This window comes from Thunnus maccoyii, chromosome 14 (assembly GCF_910596095.1).
Source record: "Thunnus maccoyii chromosome 14, fThuMac1.1, whole genome shotgun sequence".
Taxonomy (NCBI): domain Eukaryota; kingdom Metazoa; phylum Chordata; class Actinopteri; order Scombriformes; family Scombridae; genus Thunnus; species Thunnus maccoyii.
The window spans coordinates 2869155-2896937 of NC_056546.1; the positions used below are offsets into that span (position 1 = coordinate 2869155).

Sequence of the window (27783 nt, forward strand, 5' to 3'; positions counted from 1 at the left end):
GGATTCTACTTGTTAGAATCATGACAATGATTTATTTACCCGTCCTGCTTCGTCTTATGATGAGAACTTAAAGTCCAACACATACACTGATGCAGATTTATATCAACCTGATCAGTTCACGTGTCTGTTTCTGGCTGCTACAAGACGTGAGGCAGCAGTTTGTCAGTCGTCTGTTCATATATGGTTTTTAAATACAGAAAGCTTTTACACAGTCATGACACAACAGCATTACTGAGTTACACATTACAGTTGTGTGATTACGTCATTTCTTCAGTAATAAGTGTATAAGTTTAAAATTCAGTGATTGCATCACACTTACTAATCCTGTTACTTTCACCTTTAGAGACTCTTCTTGTTTCTGGTCTTATTGATCATATATTTAGTGTGAATCAATCATCCTCTCTGAATACATTTCTCTGTCGATTCAAACACTGGATATGATGATGTATATTAATGTAAAATGAAAAAAAAACCAAACATGCATACTCAGCAAAACTTTTCAAAAGAGGGACGAACCCTCTTGAACCTTTTTACTGGAAATACTTGTGTAAACACTGCGGTACATACAGTACATTATATAAGACTTGGGCAACATAGAAGCATTAAATGTTTCCAAAAATGGGTCATGCATGGTCAATGAATCTCAAACTGTTTACACAAAACTCATGATAAAAACCCACCAGAGCTAACAGACAGATACTGGTGAACCTGAAGGATTCAAACTGTTAAATAATAACAACAAACATGGGAAATACAGGATTTTTTTCCTCCTCTACTTTTAAGTGCTTGTTACGCACTTCGGTTCAGTCAGTTCAAACATCTCACAAGTGAAAATAATTACATCTCAACAAATCATTTTGAATCCATTTGAACTATTTTCAAACAGATTTTTGTCTTCTTTACACTGCCGTCCCACTGTATAACCTGACACAGTTTGGTCCCGTTCACATAAAACAGACCTGGGTGAGATTAACATTTAAAAAAAAACAAAAAACACATTATATTATCCCAATTATCCAAGCATGACTTCCTCCTCCAACATTTCAAAGTGTTCTTTCTCTACTCAGCAGGAGGATGCCGACGTTTTCATGATGAATCCGACGTGGTGTGAACGCAGCATGAAGTCCTTCTCAAACAGATGCTTGGAGAAGAGCTGCTTCTGGCTCCTGCTGCTGCTCGTTAAATGATGATATGAAAAAAAAAAAAGAGCCTTTTCAGACCCTATAGAGCGAGTGAATGAGTGACCCAGATCAGCCTGATGTAAGTTTGGATAGTGCAGCCATACTTGAGCTGCTTGACTATTGCTCGGTAACTTCTTGGTGTTTTGCCAGTTCGTTAGTGGGACTTCAGACATCTCGCCATGGCAACCGTGTATAAGACAGTGCTTAAAGTGTGTTTTAAAACCAGCACTGCTCAGCTCTGGACAAGAGACAGCAGCGGCATGAGAGCCAAAAAAAAAAAAAAAGTTACAGAAAGCTACACCAGAGGCAGAATTTATGTCGCCTAAATCAGGGCTGTCTGATTATTTACAGCTCTGACTCACTGTCTGGAACATTGATTTGAAGGCCCAGTGAAAGAACATCTTTATTTTCTTAATGTGATGCCACTCCCTCAGCTGGGTCCAGGTCCAGGTGGCTGCAGGTTAAACAAGCTGAAACTTCTCAATACATAAATAACTACTATTCAACTCGGGATTCTACTTGTTAGAATCATTTCAATGGTTTCTTTTTTCCCGTCCTGCTTCGTCTTATGATCAACACTCAACTGAAAGCAAACATCTACAAGCTTGACTGTCTGTCTGCAGGCTGCCGAACATCTCGCAGCCACGATACGACATAAAGAAACAAACACCGAACTGTCAAAATCAACAGCTCTGGTTCAACTGTGACATAACGTTACAATATTTAACACAAAATTAGAACATTATTTGCTGCAGCCTTTTTCAGTAAACAGGCAGCAATGTCAAAACAACAACAACAACAACAAAACTATTCACAAGACAATCTATATCTCATGATACACGATAGCATTCTTCTCCCAGCAAAGCTTTATATCCTGACAGTGTGCTGCAAACAAAGCAAAAAAAATGATACAAAAGACATTCCCCTATGCCTTCATATAAAATAGATTTAAAGAGTCACCGAAGCAGCGACGTCAGATTACACACAAAACACATCAAATATTTAACCCATGCATCTCTGATATTAATGCGTCCTCCAGAAATCTTGAATCTCCAATTTTACTGACACTGATCCCTTCTTCCCTTTTACTTTGTACTGTATCTTGTTGCTGCATCTCCTTTGTTGTTCTCCCAAAAACACAAAATTGTAAAGTAAGAATGTAGTTTTGGTTACTGAATCCTTGTGATTTAATAAAAAGCAAGAGAGAAAGACGGCAGGAGGCGGAGCTGAAGATGCTAACGTTTTCGTTGGGAATGATGAGGATGGATGGGATTAGGAATGAGTATATTAGAGGGACAGCTCTGGTTGGACGGTTTGGAGACAAAGCCAGAGATGGGACGGGAACGAGATGGTTCGGACATGTGCGGAGGAGAGATGCTGGTTATATTGGGAGAAGGATGCTGAAGATGGAGCTGCCAGGCGAGAGGAAAAGAGGAGGTTTATGGATCTGGTGAAGGAAGACATGAAGGTGGTTGGCGTGACGGACGAAGATACAAAGGACGGGAAGAGATGGAACGGGAACAGCCACAAGGAGCAGAAGAAGAAGTAATTTAAGATGTTTGTAAGTTAAATTGAAGCCTGAAGTCAGAAATTTATGAAAAATGTAGATGGTGGCAAATACCTGGTAATGTGATTAAAATAATAAGAATAATAATAAATACCTGAGAGGGAACAAAACTGCAATATTTTAAACCTTAAAAAAGAGTTTATTTGGTGATGCAAGGTCTCTGGAGGACAATGAGGTTCATCACCTGATATATAATTGATATGTTTTCAATGTCATGGATCTGTGATTCTCAACTGGTTCCGAGCTGAGAAGTTTAAACTGCTGACGTCTAAAAATAAAGATTTTTTATCTTTGTTTCAGTCGTGTTTATATTTGAAACAAAACAAATGTGCAAATATAAAGATGTCTAGTGTTTCTCTGTAGCTGTTGTCAAGGAGAACGAGAGCTTCCATCTGATTGGTTATAAATCTAAAAAGGTCAGCAATGGCAACCCCCCCCCCCAGTACCCAAATACACAACAATTCAAACCGCATTACAGTCCATGATACAGTCTGATCCACGACCACACAGATATATAAGGCATGTTGTGGTAGTTGTGGCGGACAGATAGCTAGCATTACTAATAGTGTGTGTGAGTGTGTGTGTGTGCGTGTGCGTGCAGGCGGGTCACTCCAGGCCGAAGCCCTCGGCGTTGGAGATGGCGATGGTGAGTTTGTGTTTTAGCTCCTTCCTGGTTCGATACGGAGGCAGACAGATCTGATTGAAACAGGTGTGAGAGATCGGCAACCTGAAGAGAGAGACGGAGACAAAATACGTTTTTAGACTTGTTAGCTGCTCTGCAGTGGAAAACACAAGTAATGCTGTGGTAATGTACACTGGATTTACAGAGGACAGTAACCATGGTAACTGTACACAACAAAGATGGTGAAAGCCTCAAAATGCTCAGAAGACATAAAAATTTAAAATGCATGACAGAAACGAGAATAAAATGTCTTTACAAACACGAATCAAATGACTAAAATTTGACTAAAACTATCAAAGTCAGGCGCTAAAATCAACAATTAGGTGCTAAAAGGTTTTCATTTAACAAGCAGATGCACGGCTGCAATAATGAGGTAACAAACTATATTATGAAATCTGAGCTAAAATAGTGTCAGTATTCAACATTCTTGACTCATACGATCTGTTAATTGTTTAAATGTCACATGACGACGTGACAAACGAAAAATCTGAATAACATGCTGGATATGAAATTATACCCAGAGTGGAATATAATTAGTATGAGACTGACAAACCCTGTGTGTGTGTGTGTGTGTGTGTGTGTGTGTGTGTGTGTGTGAGTGTGTGTGTGTGAGACTGAACAGCAGTAGGGCAGCTTGTTCCGTTCACTGACCCAGATTCAGCTGTTAAAGTTCAACAATATATCTTATCTGCTGCTATGATATGACAGTCAGTCAAGTACAACCCACACCACTGTTTGGTAAAGTATTAACAAACACTTCAGATCAATAAATCAGAAAGTGACAAGGCAGACGGTGTTTTCTTCCTCTCTGTGGTGTAACGACACTTTCTGTCACATTACCGTATTGGCTAGAATATAGGACAATATGTTATGCTGGAAGTTAAGATTAAAAAAGTGGTATGATATTTTGAGGAGGAGACTATTAAAAATAAAGTGTTTGGTTAGTTCAGTTTAACCTGCAGGAGTTTCTGAAGGACAGTAACCATGGTAACTGTACACAACAAAGATGGCGACAGCTGTAGCCTCAAAATGCTTAGAAGACATAAACATTTTAAATGCATGACAGAAACGAGACTAAAATGTCTTTACCAACACAAATCAAATGAATAAATTTGACTAAAAGTATCAAAATCAGGCGCTAAAATGAAACGACACTTTCTGTCACATTACCGTATTGGCTGGAATATAGGACAATATTTTATGCTGGAAATTAAGATTAAAAAGAGGTTTTATATCTGAGGAGGAGACTATTCAATGTGCACAAGATCAGATATTCTTTTTGAATGTAGAGAGTATCTAGAGAGTGTTTTGCAGTGTTTAATGTTGCTAGGCTAACAAGAACAGACTGTTTATAGTGAGTCTGTTAGAGTCTGTCAGCACTCAGAGTGTTTGGTTAGTTCAGTTGAACCTGCAGGAGTTTCTGAGGGATCATGTAATGTGTTTTTCTGCTGTGGAGGATATAAATTCATGACAAGTGAAAATCTAAAGCATCTTATGACGTCTTTTCTGCAGAATCAGAACACGGACTGAATCTTCTGTCAAGCTGCCAAGAATTAAAAGCTGGAAAATACTAAAAATGCCAGAAAAAATATTTGTGATTGCTTCCAAGAGTCGGACAGGAGAGAGTGTGACTGATATACAAGCTAAACAAATGTAGGATTTACGTTCTGCTTTGATGAAAGTATTTCACTTTTATGAGATAAAAGGCTTTTATCAAAAAAAAAGTGGAGGTTGTCTTATATTCATGCCAATACGGTATCTGTTTAAAATATCTAAAGTTATGTTTAAGACTCGTTGCCACAAAGTTCAAAGTAAATGTTTAGTTTCTGAGCATCCGTGTGTGACTGATATGTTCTCAGTTCAGGGTCGAGTTTTGGTTCGGTCGGTGAAAACCTACCAGTCAGTCGGAACTTCGATCTTGGAGATTTTGAAGTTGAGGTCGGCCATTCCTCCGACGGGAACGCGGTCGCTTCCTGTGGCGAAGTGGAGGAGCTTCTTCTGCAGCTCCAGAGGGAAAGCCAACACCACGTCCCAGAAACACCTGGTCAGACACACAGACACCGCTGTCATACAACACACAAGTATGTGCACTGTTAGTCACATGGGTCCTGTTTACACCTGGTATTAACACGCGTCTCCACGTGCGTCCTGAGTGACCGCATGTGATCCGATCTCACTTCCCCGCTCTGTATGCAAATAAACACAGACATCATTTCTGTTTTCAAAGACCAAATTCGTTTGTTATTCGTCCAAAGCTGAGTTCAACTTGATAAATGTTCAGGATGTATATAAATATTCTGCGTCGAGAGAGAGAGAGAGAGAGAGAGAGAGAGAGAGAGAGAGTTATGCAGCTGCGTCTCTCCATTCAGAGACATTATGAGCATTTACACACAAGACACAGCAGCATAACTTCATTGATTATTTAAATCTCTAACTTGCCGACAGCAGCCGTCAGGATGTAATGTTCATTAATGTTCTGTGTTCTTCTACACATCCAGTAGATCAGCTGTTCCACACAAAGTCCAGGTTCATACAGTGAAACTGTTTGGAGTAAAGCAGCAGCGTCATCCTGATAAATCCTGAACTCATCAAACTCGTTATCAACTCGACAGGACAGAAGAAACCAGCAACGTTTAGCTCCTGAAATATTTTTTTTAGACAGACAAGCGAAAAATTAATGATTTAATTTATATTCTAACTGTCGACTGGGGAGGGAAACACAGGAATAATTTGTTTATCCTGTTATCAAACAAGTTCCTGTGTCCAGTCTGCTGGAAAATAGAGGAGGTCAGCTGAGTAGGCGGTCCTTCAGTGTGGTCCAGGATGCATTGCGTTTACACTACTTAAAGAACGTGGTCACATGCGGCCAAGACCACCTCTGAATGTGGTCCAAGTGATCGGATCTCAATCCGTCCTCGATGCGTCTTGGGTGTGTTTACACCTGGATTTAGAGCTGTCCACTTGTGATCGGATCACCCGAGACGCATGTTAATACCAGCTGTAAACATCACATCATTCACTTCATCCCAACATGAGCTCGGTCATCCCGTCTGACTTTGATGGAGTGATGTTGCTGTTTTCCAGGAGTACAATGTTATCATAACTGAAACTATGAAGCTCAAGATATAATTAAAGGAAATCTTTCAGTCTACACTAATGTGGATAAATGTGAAACATCAACAATAAATCTGCATTTTTCATTAATTAAAAAAAAAGTTAAATATTCTGCAGAATGGATGAATCTGAGAAGGCTGGAGTTGTATTTCAGTGTGGAGAAGGAACAACTAAACTGTGTCACTAAGGCTTAAATGTATGTCTGTCTGACTGTCTGACTGTCTGTGTGTGTGTCTGTGTGTCTGTGTGTCTCAGACAGGAACACCGGAGTTGTGTAACGAGCCTACAGCTGCTGGTTTGGCAGCTGTCAACATCGTGCTGAGTTGTGTTATCTGTGGTTGATGAGTGTCGGCTCATTTTCCTTCCCGACTGCACTGAAGGGCATCTGAGTGTGACGGTGTGAGTGTGTGTGTGTAAGATAGAGAGTTACACTTCCTGTTACAGAGTTGATTCCTCTCATGCAAACACTCGAAGGTTAAACACATTGCAAACTATCTGTCAGAGTTAAATAACAACAACAAACAATGTTTCTTTTATAGCAGAACTCAATTCTTCTTGTATATTTAATTTAATACTTTATATCATTTGCCCTTCATGATAAAGAGACTCTATCTTGCTGCCTGCTGTATCTATAAGTTTGGATCCGGTCAAAAAATGTTTATACTTTTTTTTTGTTGTATTTTTTTAATCAGGAAATTGATCCTTCCTGAACCTTAATCCATTACTGTTAGTTGCTTTTAACTTAATGACACCTCAGCCGTAGAGGTGACGAGTCAGGAAATGCTGATACGCTTTTGTAAAAGACAAATAAGAAGATTTTAGGGTTGAATGTCTTTATTTCACTCTTCTCCTGAAAAATCTTAAAACACAGAAAAGTAGATAATTCATCCTTAAAATGCAGTTTATTGAAAAAGTCTGATGTTCTACTCTTTCATATTTGTTATATTACGTGGTGACAGTTTCTCTTAAAAGTATTCTAACTTGGAAGTGGTGGAAAAACTGGGTGTTTTTTTTCCTAAGAAGGAAAAGAAGTCGCCTTTCATGTATTTTTGGAGACAATACAGGAATTTCAATTCTTGGGAATCAGTCCTCGTCATTTTTTGGAAGGAAGTTACAAAGAACCTGTTTTATTGTTTAGGTATAAGGAGTTATTCAGGAACAGTGCCTCATGAGATCAGGTAATTGTTTATATGACTCTACATTCATTTTTTATAAAGTGTCCAGTATGTGAACTTTCTGGCCCATCTGGTGAGTCTAAAAAGGAAAAGGGAGGTAGTTTGACTCACAGTGTGTGCAACATGTGTGTATTATTTATGGACTTCCTGTAGAGCAAAGCTTGATCAGTTTGATGAAAACAGGAAGTGCAGTGCTCCTACCGTACGGTGGTGTCGGTCTTGCTGTATCCTTCGTACTGAGCAGCTTTCTGCAGAGCGCTCATGTCGAGCTCCGGACTGCCACACACCAACATCTCCACCTCTTCCGGCCGCAGCAACTGTAAGACGGATGTTACATACACACAGCTGAGGTTTAATAAACCAACATCAACATGCCTTTCAAATGTACCAGATATCAACATTAATAAATAAACATTATACACAAACAAAACAAAAACAAGGTCAGCGACAGTGACAAATAACTGTAGAGCTGCAAGGATTAGTTGATTAATCGATTAGTTGCCAACTATTTTGATAATTGATTGATCATTTGTAAGTCACTTTGGAAAAAATCAGCATTTTGTTTGGTTGGATTTTCACCTTTACACCTTTGTGTAGTCAAAGATAGACGTTTCTACTTTCCTGCAACTTCCACAACATAATAAAAACAACAAAACAGACAACAACTTCTTCATAGATGGTTCACCACATTAATACTCTGGTAATATAATGTATACTATGTATACTAATATCACTTAACCATAAAAAAAATTAGGGATTCACGATATTATCAGCACGTCATCGTATCGGTTGATAAAAGCTCTAAAATGAAATATCGGCATCGGCGAATTCTGCTGATTATGAGAGGCCGATATGTCGCCATCTCCTCCGCCGCCCGACTGTGCTTCCCTCGACGGACTGTTTCCCTCTGACGGTCCCGGTGTTTCCTCCGCAGGCTGCACTTCACTCAGCCGCCCGTCAGACCCCCTGCTTCTTCCCACTTTAACCTGAATAACAAACCGGCGCTCGGTGCTTCAGTTGGATCCACACGGAGAGCCGAGGCTAACGTTAGCTGAGAGGCTAGCTGGCTGTGCTTCCCTCCGGCCATGCTGCTGCTAACACTCCGCTAACCTCCCAGCTAACGTTAGCCTCGGCTCTTCTTCTTCTTCTGCTCCGGAGTGTGGACCAGAGATTAAATCCTACACATTAATCCTGTCTGTCTAATAAACTAAATGAAAACTCTACTGCTGCTCCCACTTGGCAGGTTCATTAAAGTTTTAATGCTGAGCTCCTGAACTCCAGTCTTCCTGAGTTCTTCCTTCATATATTGTCTTTCTTTATCATACTTAGTACAATCTATGCTTGCATGCACTATAGTCTCCTCAGCCAGCTGGAGAAAAATATGTGCATATATCAGTATCGACATCGGCAATCGGCCACAGTGTGTTGAAAATATTGGCATATTGGATATCGGCAAAAAATCCAATATCGTGCATCCCTAAAAAAATTACTTTCATCTACAAGAACCATGATATCAAAGACATAAAATGACAAACAGTAACTCAGGTTTTATTTCCTGTGATTCACTCATGAGTGTGAATTTAAATCAGTGCAGGAGCCGTCACTTACAAAGAACCCTACTACAGAGAGTTCATCACAGAATCTACATACATTGAATGGCTTCTGCTGACGATAAATAAAAAGGTTTTTGATTTCTGAGATGTGAGGTTAAGGTTCAGCTGAATTTCTTTTCAGCAGAATTTCCGATTAAACACAAGAGAAGTGAAATGCAACAGTTGTTTCCGCTGCTTGAATGTTGTAAAGAGTGACGTGTGACAGCATCACAACCAATAACTGAAGAGGGAGGAACAGGAAGTTCAGCAGCTGATAACAGGAAAATGTGTGCAATGAGTCAGCTTCATAGGGCATACATGAGAGTCTGAATTTCTTATTTGCAGTTATGCAAAAATTCCTGAAAAGATTTTATAAGTCCAACAGTCACGTAACTCACAATTTAAAGGTTCCCTGTGGAGTTTCTGATCCCTGGTAGCTTTATGGAGCAGTTTATAACTAGTAAACATGGACGTACACAATGTGGGAATACTTAAAAATCAGCTTAGCAAATGGTTTATGAGGGAAATGCATCCAACAGTTTTGTTATAGACCTCAAGGATACACACAGTACATTATGTTCACACTGAATGTAATGTAGCTTCTGTTTATTTACAAGAAAACTCATCTTTTAATGTCTTAGATGCTGAACACAACATCATATCATATATATATTATTAATGGTAGAATGCATGTTCAAAAAAATATAGTTTTTTTTTCAAAATAAACATAATGATTTTAAATATTTAAAATGTATGTTCAGAGATTGCAGTGTATTGCCAGCTGGTACGACCCTCACACTGAGTTTGACCTCAATGCACACACACACACACACACTCATACTGAAACCAGCAAAACCACACCACACACACTCACAACTAACCACAGCAGGCTTGCTTCACCACATCCTGAGACGTCACACAATGTGGACGTGACTGAAGGATCGAACACAACAGAGGAGAAAGACAGAAATAGAGACATAGAGGTTGAAAATGAGCAGAGTCATACATTGAACTTCTTACCTTGGTCCAAAAAAAATTAATTAATTAATTCAGTGACGTAAATCGGAGTATGAGACGTACATGAGGTGTTTCTATCTGCACCGGGTCATTGTGAAGGTCAACAAGCTGTTATTTGTGTTATTTACTACAGTGTACCTGTGTGAGATACATGTTTTAGGCTCGTTTACTGCCGGAGTTGTAACTAACCAATGGAAGATAATAGAAAAAGGTCTCCAAAAGGATGAATATTAATGATTGTGATGACTTCCTGACATTTCATCTACCACCATAACAAAGTTTCTACTTCCTCCAGATAATAAATACATCTACAGATCATCATAAAAGTTACATTCATGCTCTACAGAGGACAAACACTCACATGAGCTTTCCTCTTTTACGGCTGTAAATAAAGGTTTTATACAGATATACATTACATTTATTGCACATAATGCATGTTTTTTGTTCTGTCCAACCTGTTTTTAAGCTGAAGTGTAACAACAATTCCAGTATTTCATACTCTGCTTAGAATAATAATTTTTGTCTGATTTGTTTTTTCTACATCTACTCCTCCAGAATCTATGACTATAGATAAATATTGCTCATTTCAAAAGTTTTCCTGCTGGACACGAAACGTCTCTTTCACTATGAAGTCTGTTCTCAGTGTTTGTGTACTGGAAGCTCCCGAGTTTCCACATCACACTTGTGGACCACAGTTGGCCCCAAACTAGCTGTGATGTCACAAATCCTGCTTGTAGATACACGTTAAACTGCTGCTGCTCACACCAAATATTGATTTCATCATGTAGGTTTCTCCTGTTTACTCAACTTTGTATCAAGTTAATTGATAAATAAGTGCCTAAAACTTTTGCACAGTACTGTATATAGATCTCTCTGACAGTAATGAAGTTGTTTTTCTAAACTGTGGGAAGCAGAGGAGGCAAAATCAGGTCAGGAGTTCATTTCTATCTGCACAGCAGAGACTCGTCCTGGCTGTTTCAGTCTCTACAGTGTGGATCGGCCTGACCCTTCCTCTGACCCAGATTCAGGCTCTCAGCTGATAAACTGAAGTGCGATTGTCTGTCAGTCTGTCTTATCTGCAGTCAGACAAAGAGTTATTTCAGTGTGTTCACTCTGCAGAAGATTAGAGATGAAACTCTTCAATAAAAAACTCACACAAAGACCTACATGGTTCACTGTGAACTTGACTCATGTGAACTGTGACCTGAGACAATAAACTCTGTGAGACGAGACCCTACAAGGTCAGAGGTCACAGACATCCCACATAAACTAACAGCACTTCCATGTGCTACTGTTGTAATGATATCAGAGGAATGTGTAGGAAATTTTACTCTTTTTAACGTACAGAAAGATGATTTTTAAGTGTATTAGTGTTGAGATATATTTCACTTTACTTCTAATACTGTGTACTGTGTAATGTGTTTATTTACAAATGAAACAAAGTCGTCCAACTGAATTTTTAAATTTATTTCCAAAAGAAACAGTAAGAAAAATCGGGCTGTGTTTTAGGGCCCTCGTCCTCTTCAGGGTCCCTGAGGTTTAACCACAGACTGTATATAAAGATGGACGACCAAAAAATCTGGATCGCCCCCTGGTGGCTAGCTGCAGGATAGGTCATAAGCCCCGCCCCCCTCCATGTTAGTAGATGGTGCATGAGCTCTCAAACCTCCGTCAGGCGGCGGGACGGCTGAGGGGGGTGTGTACCGTGGGCCATCATCCTGCCGCCTGACTCTATAGTGCACAACTCTGGCTGCAAATGACATCACACAAGCAAGATGGCAGCTCCCGCAAATATGGATATTTATGGATATTCTGGCTTCACTTTTGCACAGCGGTAGGAAGTGGAGACGCGTCGTCCATCTTTATACACAGTGTCTGGGTTTAACAACCAACAACATGGTCAGATTTGAGTCAGCGACTCTTTATCAGCCAGAGCTAACATTTGACTAAGGGAGGAAGGCAAACAGAGTTCCTGAACTCCGTATTTGGGCAAACGTCTTTGTCATGAAGAAGAGGAAGGAGGTAGGAGGAGGAGGAGGATATTGTGTTTTCGTTGTACGTTTAATTCTCTGTAGCTCCTCCTCTTTCTACTAAAACACAACAATGACTCAACATATGAAATTTTCACCTCTTGCTGTTGCTCAACAGGAAGTGACAAGTTCTTGATTCCGGTTTCCAGTTTTGGTTTTATCTAATGACTTCTTCTAAATTTGATCACACAGTGTGATGACTGCACCAAGAATCCAATAAGTACCTTAATGACTGGAAATGAGGCTGTTATAGCAGAGGTTGTTTACATTTAAAATATAACACCTGAAGTAATAATGTAAACATGTAAAGAAGTGAATATTACATCATTTACAATGTAAATGGAGGGGGGTAAAATCAGCCGTCCATATGAGTCAAATCAAGTAGATATCTTCCAACGTTACAGTCTTTTTAGTCCCTCTTTTTGTTACTTTACTATATATATATATATATATATATATATATATATATATATATATATATATATATATATTATATAAGACATGACCTATCCTTAAAATGTGAGTTCTGACAAAGATATATATATATATATATACACTGACTAATCTGCCATACAAATGTAGAAGCCATTCTCTGGGTTTGACTCCATTTTTGTGTCATTTCTTGAATGTGCAGCATTTTCAAGCTGCCTTTCAAACCTTTTTTTTTAACCACAACCACACTTTTTCTGATTATGCAGAAAATCAGGTTTGTCACATTCTGTGTGTCATTAGTCACTATTTCCTTGTTAAGATGCTGTCCTGGAAGCTGTTGATGTGCTTATTAAAAAGAAACTCCTATAACCTTGTTGGACTTATGTTCAGTTTTTAAAAAAAAGGTTCAAAATCGACACATTTTTCCTTGTCAAAACTCACAATCCAAATTGACCGCCGACTGTTCAGTCAGAGATTCAGATGTGTTAAGCTGGTAGCGGCTAACGTAGCCTGGAGCTGCTAGCCTCCAGCAGAGATTCAGATGTGTTAAACTAGTAGCGGCTAACGTAGCCTGGAGCTGCTAGCCTCCAGCAGAGATTCAGATGTGTTAAGCTAGTAGCGGCTAACGTAGCCTGGAGCTGCTAGCCTCCAGCAGAGATTCAGATGTGTTAAGCTAGTAGCGGCTAACGTAGCCTGGAGCTGCTGGCCTCCAGCAGAGATTCAAATGTGTTAAGCTAGTAGCGGCTAATGTAGCCTGGAGCTGCTAGCCTCCAGCAGAGATGAGGAGCAGGTTACAGAGGTCTGGTAACCTGACTTCTTTCTAACTCCACATCCTCAGATTTTTCTCATTTTCAAACTTGTAGTCTTGAACTCCAAACACAGCTCAACGAAGCTCCCTCTCGAGCCACAAAAGGATTAATTTTCACATATGCAAAAGACCTTTAAAGAAACCCAAGACTTTCATTTGTAAGTGGTGTGAGTGACCACCAGTGTTTTTGGGGAGAAAAAAAAAAAGTTACATAAGTGCGTGCAACCTCCTCGTTAGCTACTGTAAATGCATGTTTACTGACAAAAAAAACCCTAAAAAGTAGGGCTGACTGATAACTGGAATGCATGTATCACTTATGCAACCAGTGAGCAAGTCCATCTTATACCATTGTCCACATACAGCACACACACACTGTAGACTCACCATGAGTGCATCAGAGGCACACACGCTGTGGAAGCCGTGGTAGAAGGCAGCAAACTGTTTATAAATGGATTTATTCAGCAGGAAGTCGACGTAGAGCTGAACGTACTCTGTGGACAGAGATGGAGAGAGAGGGCACAGAACACAATTCCATTACACACTTTTACCAGTTTACCCTCCAGTGTTGGCTCCTTCGTTTTAACACTCACACAGGGAGAGAGGGGAGAGAGACATGCTGGCAGGGAGCAACAGTAGCTGCTGAACGGAAAATATGGTTTAATAAGGCAAACAAAGCTGACGTTCTCAAGCTCCACTTCATCCCCTTAAAAAGGAACAAAGAGGTGTTTTTGCGCTGAGCCAGGTTTCTCTTGTAAAGTTCCTCGATTATATTTTCACAGTGAACAATGTCTCACTGTGGAAATAAAATACTCAGATCCAGTTACGAATGTTACGATACAGCATCATTATATACAAGATTACCACCTTGTATGGTGACTTATCTTTGCAGCCATGCTAGCCGCTTGGCCTCTAGGTGTGGCAATCAATGTGTTGCATTCACATGCACTTAAACAGAGAAACTAGGTTATGCGGGTAATTAGAAAACACCTCAACCCACGCGTGGTAGTTACCTGGTTACTTTCAGTGTGGACTCACCTTTCCTGTTCTGCTTGGTGACGGGGATCTTGTCTCCTCCAGGTTTCAGGTTGTAGGTTTTGACCACACCCATCTCCTCCTGGAACACCTGCAGACACAAAAACACACACATTTTTGAAACAAATCTTGGAAATGTTCATTATAATCCAATTTTAATGTTTAGAATATATCTGTGTTCCTTGTGTCAGTGCATTTTCTGTTATGTTCCTGTTACCCGCACCAAACTAAACGGGAACATTAAATAGAAACGTTGGTCAAAAAGAAGTGTGTGGAAAAATAGAGCAGTAAAAATACAGACAGAAATAAACAAATATACAGAAAAAAAAAGGAGGATTTGCTTTAGAAAGTAAAGAGACAGAGAGAGAGAGAGATCCAGTGTACCGCAGGTCAGTAGGTTCATCTGCACACACACAGTGGTGTGACTGTGACCAACCTATAGCTCACAGTCAGCTCACACTGTGGGTTAAAATAACACCTCACTCAGGCTTTTACATAATACTTTCACCCCCCCCCCGCCCACACACACATACGTGTCTGCTTCATATATAGCTCCAGCTGCTCTATAAAGTATTCCATTATATCTGGTTACTACGCTCAGAGCTGGCTGAGCAGGTTTCATAAAAGATGCTGATGTCATGAAATGTAAAACTATAGATTTAGTATATAAATATTTGGGTCGTTATATAACTAATGATTTATCAGATGATAGGGGACGTTTACAGACGGTGTCAGAAAGTTGTACGCACAAGCAAACATCTCTCTTTTTAAAACCTTTTTGTATCAACCCACTTGTGGCGTCGCTACAGAAAAGGCAGCGTGCAGAGACTCACGGTGGTTTATAATGACGGTACAAAGCTGCTGCAGCACGAGCCAGATGTTTGTTAATGTTGGAGTATCAACCTGCTCTGCTGTAATATGAAATCTTATATATAGATGTGTGTGCAAATGAGTCCAAATCTGGATTGAGTCCATCAGGTTCTCATCTAGACTTTAGGTGTTATAGCCTAAATGCAATCACCTGATTATTGTGGAACGCCTTTTGTTTTTTGAGATTGTTTATTAATTTTGTGTTTTATACTTTACACTTTGTATTTTATTATGCTATGAACCCTCCATGAGTTGTGTCCTTAATAAAGTTTGAATTGAATTGAATTAGTGGTAGAAAATAATTACTGGGAACCAAAAGTAACAAACTCTGTAGCAGCATTTATGACTTTTAATGCAATTTGCAACTATTTTCTTGTTGTTTCCGGTGAGTTTATCTATAAATTGTTAATCAGATATTTAGTTTCAGAAAGGATATGGTTTTTGTGGGTGGGGGAGGGGTTGGGGGTCAAAGTTGGTAACTGATAATTAGGTCAGATATCTCACCAGGATGTTGAACGTTTAAAGTCGCTTTTTCTTTTTTTTTAAGCAGTGAATTCAGTCTGCAAACAAGATGAGGTTTGATTGAAGTTTGTGGTTCAGTTTTAGGTTAAAGACTAAGGTTTGAACACATCTTACTCTACTGATCAAACATCCACAGTTCTGCTCTGTTTCTGTTATTTTTAAGCACCAAACATCCATATTTGGTTTTGATCATTATCCAAAGTTATTCATTAATTACCTTCAAAACATAACTACGAGTTTCCAGTGTATTTATGTTAAAAGGAAAAATGAGGGCTGGGTAATTTTCTAATGATAGCAATGCCTCACTATGAGAAATATAAACAATCTGAAATGTTACATGTTGTATAAACAAGTAATTCAATGAAAAGTAGTCTAATATCACACGTGATAGTTTTCAATCATCTGTGACACATTTTTTGTGTGTACCGAACATGAACCGAGACATAACGATGACTAATCTGCTGCGTGACATCAGTGCAAGTGATTCAGGTCCGCAATTAACTTTTACAGATTTGTGAATTAAATTTACAAAGCGGTGACAGCAGTCACAGCTGTCTGTCAACACCGTAAGACCTGCCTACTTTAATCATGACATCTGCGCTCTGGACGTGTGTGTGTGTGTGACATCGTTATCAACAGCGATCGATAAAAACCTGGTGAATATGTCATCATTTACAGTTTTAATTAAGTTAGAGCAGTTTATAATGTCAAAGTCAGAATAAAAAGAAGAGGATTGGTGAAAAAAAAATCATATTTCTCCTCAGTTTCTTTGTATAAATTACATCTTTTTGATGTTTTTGTACTCTCACACAAAAATGAAAATGCATGCAGTAGCTTTACTGTAAGTTGTAGCTTGATACCTGGAAGGTGAGGTAGAAGTCTTCCTCTACGTTTCCCTCGTAGCTCAGCAGCTCTCCCAAACCGTGAGCCAGCTCCTGCAGACAGATACCAGTAGTCAACAACAGTTAGAATAAACTACAACTACCAACCAGTCACAGTTTACATCCATGTCTGTCCAGACTCATATATAACATTTTGTAGTGGAAGGAAGGAATTTAATAAAAGCTATTAAGTTTGACCTTTGACCGCCAAAAAATCTTATCAGTTCATCCTTGAGTCCGAGTGGATGTTTGTGCCAGATGTAATGAAACTCCCTCCAGGTGTTTCTGAGATATGACATTCACGAGAACCGGGACTGACGGACGACCCGAAAACATCAGCTCACATGTTTGTTTTATTAGAAAGATACTTAAAGAGAGAAACTTTCAGACCGATAGATAGTTGTTTGGTGGTGATGTATAACTTCCTCTTTTGTCTTTTGTCTTACTCATGCATGAATTCAGGTCAAGTGTGATGCAGCGTTTCTGAGAAATGACAGACTGTGTTGGAAACTGCAGCAGCTCCTGACAGCTGTACCTGCTGATGTCACTATGCCTCCTAAAGTCATTCATAACATTTACATATATATTTATTCATTCTGAATAAAGTTTGAATGAAGTTTGCTTGTCTGGCGTCACCGGTGACTCTGTAGGCCTCATATCTGATATCCTGCTGTTATGCAACCACTGGGCCAGTTTTAGCGCCCTGGTGTGTGTATATATATATACATATATATGTGTGTGTATCCTAGTGGGGAGCAGAGTTTTCGACCTTCACAGTGAGGAGGAGGACGTGCAGCGGCTGGTGGATCAGGTATCAGTTCAGGTTCTTTCTCTCAGCTCTCTCAGCGCCGCAGTGAGAAACTGTTAATGTTTTCAGACGTATTGTATCCGTCAGACAACACGTCCCCCCCCCCCCTTTTTTTTTTTTTTATTGTAAAGTCACAACAACATTTTCAGCTGAAGCTCAGGATCACTCGGCCGAAAACACACACAAACACAGTAAAGAACTTCTGGCCTCTGCGGCTCCACATCAGCAGACGTGTGGAAGTTTAATAACTTGCTCAAAGGCACCTCGACCTCGGTCGGCAACCGCGTCTGCCAAAATCTCTCTCTCTGCATTCTGCAGCCTGGACTTTTATGCATATAAAAATGTGACTGGAGCTGTCTCAGCTTATGATTTTTTTTTACTGTCAATAACAGTTTACAATTACTTTTTGTTGCTACTTTTTCAAATTGAATATATCTCAGCTGGACTTTCAAACTGTCCTTGTATCATGTTTTTTGTTATATGAACCAAAAAGAGGTGTTTACATACTTATAATAATGCACAATTGCTCTATTGTCAAAATGAATTGCAATCTGCTCGTGTCTCTGAGAGAGAGAGAGAGAGGGAGAGAGAGAGAGAGAGAGAGAGAGTGTGTACGTGATGTGAGTACAGTCTGTACAAATGTGACATAACTGTATGTTGGCATGCTCGAGTGTGAAGGAGAATGTATAGTTGGATCCAAAAGTCTGGGACCACTTTCCCATTCAAGTGGTCTCAGACTTTTGGACCCAACTGTATGTGTGTCAAGTGTAAGATTGAATGACTGAGTGATTGTGTGTGTCTGTATATATATATTTATATGTATATATGTGACAGAAAGAGAGAAACAGTGAAGGGAAAAGGAGTTCAAGCGGTTGAATGAGCTTCACATCTGGCAACATTCAGCATCCTGAAACCAAAACTTCATAAATCTTTTGTTTACACTGTCCAACGTGTTTTCAGCTGATTTGAACAGAACAAATACTGATGTGGAAAAACTGAGACACAGAGTTTAGATTAAAATCCATCAGTGTTCACAGATATGAAGACAGCAACATGGGTAAAAAAAACCCCAAAAAACCATCTCTTAAGAATAAAATCCAATGGAAAAATGTGGTGTATATATTTAAAGTTGCAGCAGGTTTCAACATGCATGTGAGGGTTTTCAATCCAAAGTGAACATATGATCTGATGGAGGAGTTTAATAATCTGACAGCGACACATGAAGGTAAATTAAGGCTCAACAGAGGCAAAGATCAGACGGAGGAGAAGTGTGAAACTGAGCAGAGACGTCAAATGTTTAACTCTGGCTCCCTCTAGTGGCGGAAAAGAGAAATGCAACCGGAGACATGAAGGAGACACTTTAAATCTCCATGTAAAACTTAAATCATAATAATAGAATCATAATCATATAAATAAAGCTGGCTGAATTCAAAGGTTGGTTTTGTTGGTTTGATCAGTAACCGATCCAGATGTAATAACACATATTGAAAAATAATGACTAAAAGGAACTAAAAAAAGTTTACAAATGTTTTTCAAATGTCTGCTTTTACTTTTCAATTCATTTCTTGGGGTTGATATTTTTTTTTTTTTTACGAAGCCTGTTGCAAATTACTGCTCGAGGCCTGAAATTTAGCCACAATTTTTCAATTAAGCGGCATATTGAGCGAGACTGCAGATGTAAAAGAGCGAAGCCGCAGGTCATCTGACTTCTATAAAGTGCAGCTAAATAAGAGCCGATACTTTGACACGTGTTTACTTTAAAGTGACGAAGTGCAAAAAAAAAAAAAAAGAGAAAGTGTTTTTTCTTCTATTGAACTTTGATTATTGATGGAAGAGACGACGCTTTCAGATCTCACATCGCATCATTACTGGCTAATACAACAGATCACACTGGACTGGAGCTGCTGGGAGCCATTATAAGTCAGGAATAATAATAATAAGAAGAACAAGGCTACTGAGGGAAACAGAAAGGTGAAGTCTTGTGTTTTGATGCTGAACTGAGACGTCTGATAAAGTCTTAGTCAGCAGTGATACATCAGGTGCTGAAGATATCTGAATACATTTTATTTTATCTGTATTTTGCGCCTCTGAACAGGAAAATATGTACTGCATGAACACAAACACATTAATGTAACCGGCGCTAAACATCTGTAAACATCTCTATTAAATCAGGACAAATGCAATTTAACTGAGCACCTAAAAAAAGGTTGCAAACCTTCAGTAAATATCCTGCCTGGTTGCTAATGTGTTGCTGAAAACACAGCAAATATATCACATTCTCACTTCTATTCAACATATTTAATTAACTCTTTTATTTATTCATAAACTTTGACTTCTCTTTCAGCTGCTTCCTGCTCCAGTCTGCTCACTGCAGCAGGTTTAACATTAACGACGTGCAAATCCAGCAGCGGATTGTCACGTCACTGACCCTGACGGACGGTCTGACACCTTACCGGCATGATCTGCTGCAGGTCGTCCAGGGTGGCGGTTGCCATGCCGATAAGGGCGTTTTGGTCACATGGTGTAGTAGGTGGCGTGAGAAGCTTCCTGTAAAGGGAAGGGAAGCAGGTTTCATCACAGTCGCATAGACAGAAAACACATGTGTAGAGCAGATAATGATACACAGTCTTCTACTTAAATGTGAGGAAATACATATAAAACTTTCATACTTCAAAAAGACAGCCATAAAAATTGTAAACAAAACTGAAAACTTTATTAAATTAAAGACTCTGATATTTAAAGCTTTGGTGAAAGTAACTAGAAGTTGTTCTGTAACAGCTGAAGAACTTAAAACATGTAAAAGACGTTTTAACATAATTTACTGAACAAATATAAAAATCTATGACCAGGAAGGAACACTGGCAGAGCAGGATAGGATGCAGTTTTGGGGTTTTTTTTTGTAGATTGATGATGTAGGCGTTTTTAAAAGAGTAGACACAATAATCTGCAGCTTCAGCCTCCATCTTTTTCAGCCTACAGAAGTCTTTATGTGTTTCTGTAGGCTGATTGTTTCTGTTATTGCACACTGACGTTTCCACCCATGAGAATAAAGCCAACGGTGAGACGCAAATCAATAAACATGTAGAAAATATTCCTCCAACAGCTTCATACATCGGTATAATATTTATAATTACTTATCACAGCTACAACAATCTACAGTAAACGTGCAACTTTTATTCTTTAAAAACCTTGAACTAAACATCTTCCAGATGTGGTTGATGTTTGTTTTGGGGGATTTTCACGGTCGTCGCTGCAGATGTCGGGAGTGAATACCGTCACTGATACGGCAGACGGAAACACACACTCACCTGTAACAGTACAGGGGGAAATGGATGTCCAGAGCGATGCTGTTGTAAACTGCTAAGCCCATCAGCTGATCATATAGAAGGTTAAAGAGGAAATAACTTCTGACAGAACAAACACTAAAATATCCCCATCATTAATTAATGAATTTACCAGGACAATAGTGGTTTTAAAACTTTATACATACAAGAAAAAAAACAACAATTTAACATCATGATTGTGATTGTTAACGAGTCATTTTTACATTTTTACACCTACAAACAAGGCCTGTTTTCAACTGTGTATTTTTCATAATTATCTCACTGATCATGTTCATGAATCTACTGTGTGTGGCAGCATGTTTTTATGTATCAAGGTTACTGCTGTGTGGTTGATTTCATAACGTTCTGTGTGCCTGTGTGATGAAGTCATCGTCTGAGCTCCGGGAGAAATCTGATAACATCTCCAGAACACCCTCGATGGGGTTTTTATTTTATGTTTGTTTGTTTAAAAAAAAAAAAAACATAAAAGAAGATCAATAACAGCACCGACCTGGACGGTACAGGTCAGATGAGGTTTTGACACAGTTGTAGCTGTTGCACGGCAACAAGATAATCATCATCGTTGTTGTTTGATCTTGGTTGAAATGAAATTAAATGTGGACAAAAAACTTCAGATTTTTTTAAGAACTGATGAAAGAAATGTTGCAAAATTAAACTAGCAGGATAGAAGCTAATATATATATAAAAAAACATGAAGCTAATTAAAAAGTATTACATCGATAACATCAGACAGAAAAAAAAAAGGGAAGACACGTCTCATCTGCTGAAAGTCTACAGTGTAAAAACTGACCTCATGTTTTATTTGAGAGGCTACTGAGTGTGTGTGTGTGTGTTAGTGTGTGTGTGTGTGTGTGTGTGTGTGTGTGTGTGTGTGTGTGTGTGTGTGTGTGTGTGTGTGTGTGTGTGTGTGTTCCTATGGCAGAAGGAGTTTAATGTAGACTAAATGACTTCATTGTGTAGCTTCAGTGTGTGTGTGTGTGTGTGTGTGTGGCCGGGCGATGGCGAGTTCATGTACTGAACGTCCCGTCCACCTGCAATAATTTTTTTTTTTTTTTTTTTTAAACGTCTGAGAGGCGGCGGCTCAACACACACACACACACACACACACACAAAGTGCTTACAGCTGCTGCATGTGGTGACCATATGTGGTGTAATTGTGTGTGTAGGTTGAGTGTGTGTGTGTGTGTGAAATGAACACTACTGATTACAGGTAGGTGACACACACACACACACACACACACACACACACACACACACACACACACATACACACACACATACACGGAGGCACCGACATGGAAATAAACATAAACTGTACTATTACTACAACCATTAAGGTCATTAGGAAGTCAAACACACACACACACACACACATCAAATATAGTGTAACAGAGAGCATTTAGAGGCCCTCGTTCATATATCTTCACTTTATGAGACAGCCATGAATAAAGTTCTCTCTCTCTCTCTTTTAATCTTTCTCTCTCTATCTGCTCTGTTTCACATTATCTCTCTCTCTCTCTCTCTCTCTCTCTCTCTCTCTCCCTCTTTCTGTCTGTTTTTCTGCCCACCTCCCTTTACTGTATCTGTCAGACTGCTTCTGAAACGTAGTATTTACTTCATGGGTGCGACAGGATTCACTTATAATATTCTGCAAACAGGAAAGACACAAAGACAGACACAGAGTTCTTTAAATGAATCATATTCTGATGGCAAATGTATGAAAAATCTGATATAAAATATAATAAAAATACATCCTGAACATCAGACAAAGCTTCAGTCACTCATATCATCCTAATATTATTCCAATAAGTCAATAAACAGAAGCTTTATATTGAGTTTCAGCTCATTGTTTATCTGTCCGGCTGTAACTTTACTGTTCTGCTTCACTCTCATAGCGTCGTTTTCAGAGTAAAAGCTCTAAAAAAACCTGCTGTACACTACCTGCTCAGCACCTACTGACACAGTTAGCTGTAAACTAGCTGGTGAACATAGTGGAGCATTTAGCAGCTAAAGAGCCAGATATTTCCCTCAGGAGTTGGTGGAGAGTTAAAAACAGAGCTAAAAGAGAGTGAATATTGGACTCACATTCACCAGTGAACAGAAACACGACTCCACATGAATGATAATGTTGCTCCGTAACTGCTGGATGTGGAAATAAACAACTGTTTGCTAATTAGTTCAGTTTAAAAGATGCTGCATTCACTAATTGTTCCTGATGATTAATAGTGGACAGAAACATCAGCTCAGTTTTGAGGTACTTTTAATTTGAGTATTTCCATTTTCTGATACTTGATACTTTAATTCCACTACATTTATTTGACAGCTTTTTACATGAAATAACATATGTGGTTTCAAACCACATGTATCTGAGTTATTAGCAGTTCAATCAAAGAGACATTTCTCTTCTACATATTTCTCACATAAGTAACTGTTTGAGGCCCAAAGAGGTAAAACTCTTCAATATCTCACAGAAAAGCAAAGATTAGTGAAAAGTCTGGAAATTTACCAAAAATTTCTGTATCAGAACTTTGTTTATTCTTCTTTCCTCTGACATTAATCATCTCACGACCCCTCAGATTTATCTGCTGACCCTTTGGAGGGCCCCGACCCCAAGGTTGGGAACTAGCTAACTGTATATAAAGTAATTCAAACTCAACTTGAGCAGCTTTAATTATGTACTTAATTAAACATATTTAATATATCACTGCAGGGGTGCTTTTAATTTTAATATGTGAAGTAAATATAGCAGATAACAGCTGTGGACTTTTACTTGAGATATTTCTACTTTCTCTTAAATAAAGGATCTTTTTGCACCAATGAGTGAGAGGAACTGGTTAAACCAGCCGTGCCTCCGTCTCAACTCTCTACATCTGCCTTTTTCTGTCCGTTTCCCTCTCTCTCTCTCTCTCTCTCTCTCTCTCTCTCCCTCTCCCCCTCCCCCTCCCTCTCTCTCTCTCTCTCTCTCTCTCTCTCTCTCTCTCTCTCTCTCTCTCTCTTTGCCTTTTTGTCACTGTTTGTTCCTTTTTTTGTTTACATCTGTTTATACTCTGTCTTTCCATCTTACACTGCAGCCCCAGTGCACCACATTCTCTCTCTCTGCTTTTCATTTATCCTCTATCTCTCCGTCTTTCTGTTACACATTTTCTCTCTCCACCCCTCTCTCTCCCTCTCTCTCTCTCTCTCCATCTCCATAGTGACGCAACGCTGCCATGACGACTAAACAGGAACGAGGGAGATTGATAAATTAGCTCTTAGCTCAAGCACACATGTGGAACATGCATGGAACACCCAAGAGCGCGCACGCACGCACACACACACACACACACACACACACACACACACACACACTTAGACGCATGCATTAACACACACATTTCCCACCCTTCCTCCTTCTTCTTCTTCCTCCCCCCCATCTTTTCTTTTTCTTTGTCTTGCTCTCTTTATCTGACTTTTTTCCAAGCACACTCACTGTTTCTGCCCTCTACCAAACACACACGCACGCACACACACACACACACACACACACACACAATAACCTGGCGAGGAACAGGCAGCTATTAGGTTATATAACCTTTTGACAGTTCCCAGCTGGCTAGTAACTAAGGCTGGCTAAAGTGCTGGATCGTTCTCTCTTCACACACACACACACACACACACATATATACTGTATATATATATATATACACACACACACACACACACACAGGGAAACATACACACACAGTCCTGGAAGTACATTCTTACAAATAGCAGAAACGTTGCACATTTTACAGAAACGTATCAGATGAAACCTACGTGTGGGGAACATTGTGTTCACCTCGTTCGTGCTCTATATTAGAATAATATTAAATCACTGACATCGACATTATCAATAACAGCAGTTGGCTAACAGCGCGGGACCAACAGAAAGCCGTGTCAGGACTCAAGAACGCTCTGTTTTGACAGAACCTAAGAAAAAAGAGTTTGCATTAAAAGTTAACAGAAAGATACAAAAACACTGGCAGGTTTGTTCTAGTCTCCATCCATCACTGTCTATCTGTCCATCTGACTACCATTTCTTATTCCTTTGGTACAGCAACTCTCTAACAAATGTGAGTACTCATGCTGTAATTACTACACTATAAGTGTCAGACAAAATAGGCCCATTTCCTGCTCAAACAAGCTGCACGAGGAAGAAAAAAAAAAGTGCAGCTGTTTGAGGTAAAATATTTGGTCTTTGTTCAGAAAGCTTCAGAAACCTCGTCTCTCATAACACACCCAGATTATAGTTTTGTTAGCAGCATAAGAAGGAGACGTTATTTAACTTTAATACTTAACTTAATGTTTTAAATGTTCTAATTATGATTTTGCACTCACAGCACTTGGTTAAAGGGACGTATCGTGCACATTTCCAGGTCTATATTCATATTGTTGCATGACTTACAGTTCAAAGAAACTCCTGTTTATTTATTTAGAAGCTACCGTCTCTTTAAGGCCCGCCTCCTCTGTTCTGATTGGCCAGTCACAGGAAGCTGGCCTTCCGCAGACTTCCTGTGGCTCGGGAGGCCACATAAACAAACAGTAGCAGTCGGACTTTGCTTATTTTTTTAAGTTCTTTGGATGGGAATCTCTCGGATCAGAAGCATGAGAGTGACACATGCCAGCAACTCATGAAACATCCTTAGCAACAACCCTAGCAACGGACGACCATCTGATGTCATCACGAGGAGGAAGTAGAGGTTCAGGCAGCATTTTTACATACATTAACCTCAAGTTTTAGACTATGTTTAACATCTGATATCATAACAGGCATGATACGTCTCCTTTAAGCTCAGAGAAAAATCGAGGTGCCGTATTATTGAAAAAGTCCAAAGCGACACGAAACACGAGACGAGATGTGTTTTTTTTCTGTATTAATATTTATCTAAAACCACAATCTTTCCTTGACTGAAACCAAAGTTAAAGACACGCAGGACTTCAGATGCACACCCACCATCCACCCCGACCACTGCTGACTTCTGTGCAGAACAAAAACTTCCTTCAATGGAAAAAAAAAAAAAAAGTTGCCTGTGAATATAATCAAAAAAGCAGAAATATGTGCTTGGCAAAACAAATTATATGAATATAATTTCTAAGGAGACGACGGATAAAAGCTTCTCTGAAGTCTGTGATCTGTGAAGAGCCTCGCAGGCATCAGGTGTAAAGCATTTTACAGTTTGTGCACATTTATATTAGTATTTTATATTACAAATTAGGAATTTACACCTCAGATTAATAGATATTACACCTCACATGCTACATGTGCATATAAACCGCTGGTTTATATTATACTGGCAGTGTTTTTTATTCTAATTCAAGCGCTGCCAAAGGCTGCAGGACTCTGGTTCCAGGTACAAAGAACAGAACTCAGGAACACAACATAAACAGCTGGAGTCCTGGTAACATTTAAAACTGTTAAATACAAATAAACACACTTTCTCTGTTAGCTAACTAGACAAAATGTCTGTATTTTTGGAGCACTGGCTGTTTGTAGTACTACTGCAAAAGAGTTGAGAACGCTCTTTCTTTTTTTTTTTTTTCTTTTTATGTATTTGTTATGTAAGAAGATGTGGGTGTGAAATCACTGAGGCTGTCTTGTTTTGGAGAACTGTTTCAGTTCCAGACCTCGTCTGTTTTATATTCTGCTCTTAGTTTGATATATATGTGTTCAGTGTGCAGATTTACAGCCTAAAAGCACGCATTATAGTATCTCTTTCTCCTCTGTGGTTGAAAATAGAGGGAGAGGAGGAGGAGGAGGGGGGTGCCTGTCTGCACATTACCCAAATACTACAGTCCCCCAAAAACACTTTAGTTTTGTCTACAGGGGGACAGACTGACTAACAGTAAAACCACTGAAGAACTATGATTATAATGAATAGAATAAAAAGAACATTAAAAAGATCCTGATGTGGTTTATCTGTGTAGACGTTTCAAATGCTGGGAAAAAAAAACAAAAAAAAAGCTGGAAATGTACAAACAAACAAAATGTTGATTAAATAACCTAAACCGAAGTTGACTGATTCCACCGCACAGTCGATACAAACGTCAAAGATCGTACGTGTTAAAGGATGCGGCTGCAGCTTTTTTCTATATTTTTCATATAGTGTCGACAAATCTCATGTTTGGATCCAAACCGACGATGAACTGATCTACTAACAAGTGTTGTGTGTGTATCTAAAGCCTGATATATCTGATTTATTCCTCTGTTGTTGTCCAGAAACTATTAAACTATGCACTGGGTGACATGTTCCTTCATTATGAAGAGTTTAGTCACGTTAGTTTGTTTAGAAACGTCTCCAAAGACTAATAACAGCATCACGTTTTGAGTCTCCGGAGAGTAGTTCTGTGTAAGACGCTACTGAGCATGTGCAGAAACGATGATCAAATCAGCACAGGGTCGAGATGTCCGGACTTTTAGGGGTCACACTCCACATTTCTAGTTCGTAACGAAGGCTTTATTATATAAACGTACAGCCTCCATGAGCACGTTGAGATGATGACATCATTATGACATCATCAGGTTTGATTTCCCACATTATACATAAATAGATAAATGTATTAAAACTATATATATATATATATATATATATCAAGTGTTTAGTATATATAACACTAAACACTTGATATATATATATTTTTTAAGGATACATTATGAAGAGTTTAGTCACGTTAGTTTGTTTAGAAACGGCTCCAAAGACTAATAACAGCAT

General features: G+C 39.1%; 1 protein-coding gene across 2 annotated transcripts in view; it reads right to left on the reverse strand.

Annotated features, from left to right (window-relative positions):
• Positions 1-493: 493 nt before the first annotated feature.
• The window catches only part of hectd2 (HECT domain containing 2), a 60186-nt gene continuing 32896 nt past the window's right edge, over positions 494-27783 (reverse strand). The window contains exons 15-22 of one of the 2 annotated variants that reach the window (XM_042432745.1): positions 21020-21084; positions 20165-20258; positions 16883-16957; positions 14634-14721; positions 13983-14089; positions 7921-8036; positions 5328-5471; positions 494-3475 (exon numbers count right to left, since the gene is read on the reverse strand). In XM_042432745.1, the coding sequence (XP_042288679.1) occupies positions 3355-3475; positions 5328-5471; positions 7921-8036; positions 13983-14089; positions 14634-14721; positions 16883-16957; positions 20165-20258; positions 21020-21084 (810 nt within the window). In that variant the 3' untranslated portion in view covers positions 494-3354. Of the gene's footprint in view, positions 3476-5327; positions 5472-6816; positions 7799-7920; positions 8037-13982; positions 14090-14633; positions 14722-16882; positions 16958-20164; positions 20259-21019; positions 21085-27783 lie in introns of those variants that run through there. The other variant, XM_042432746.1, reaches the window with a different exon arrangement.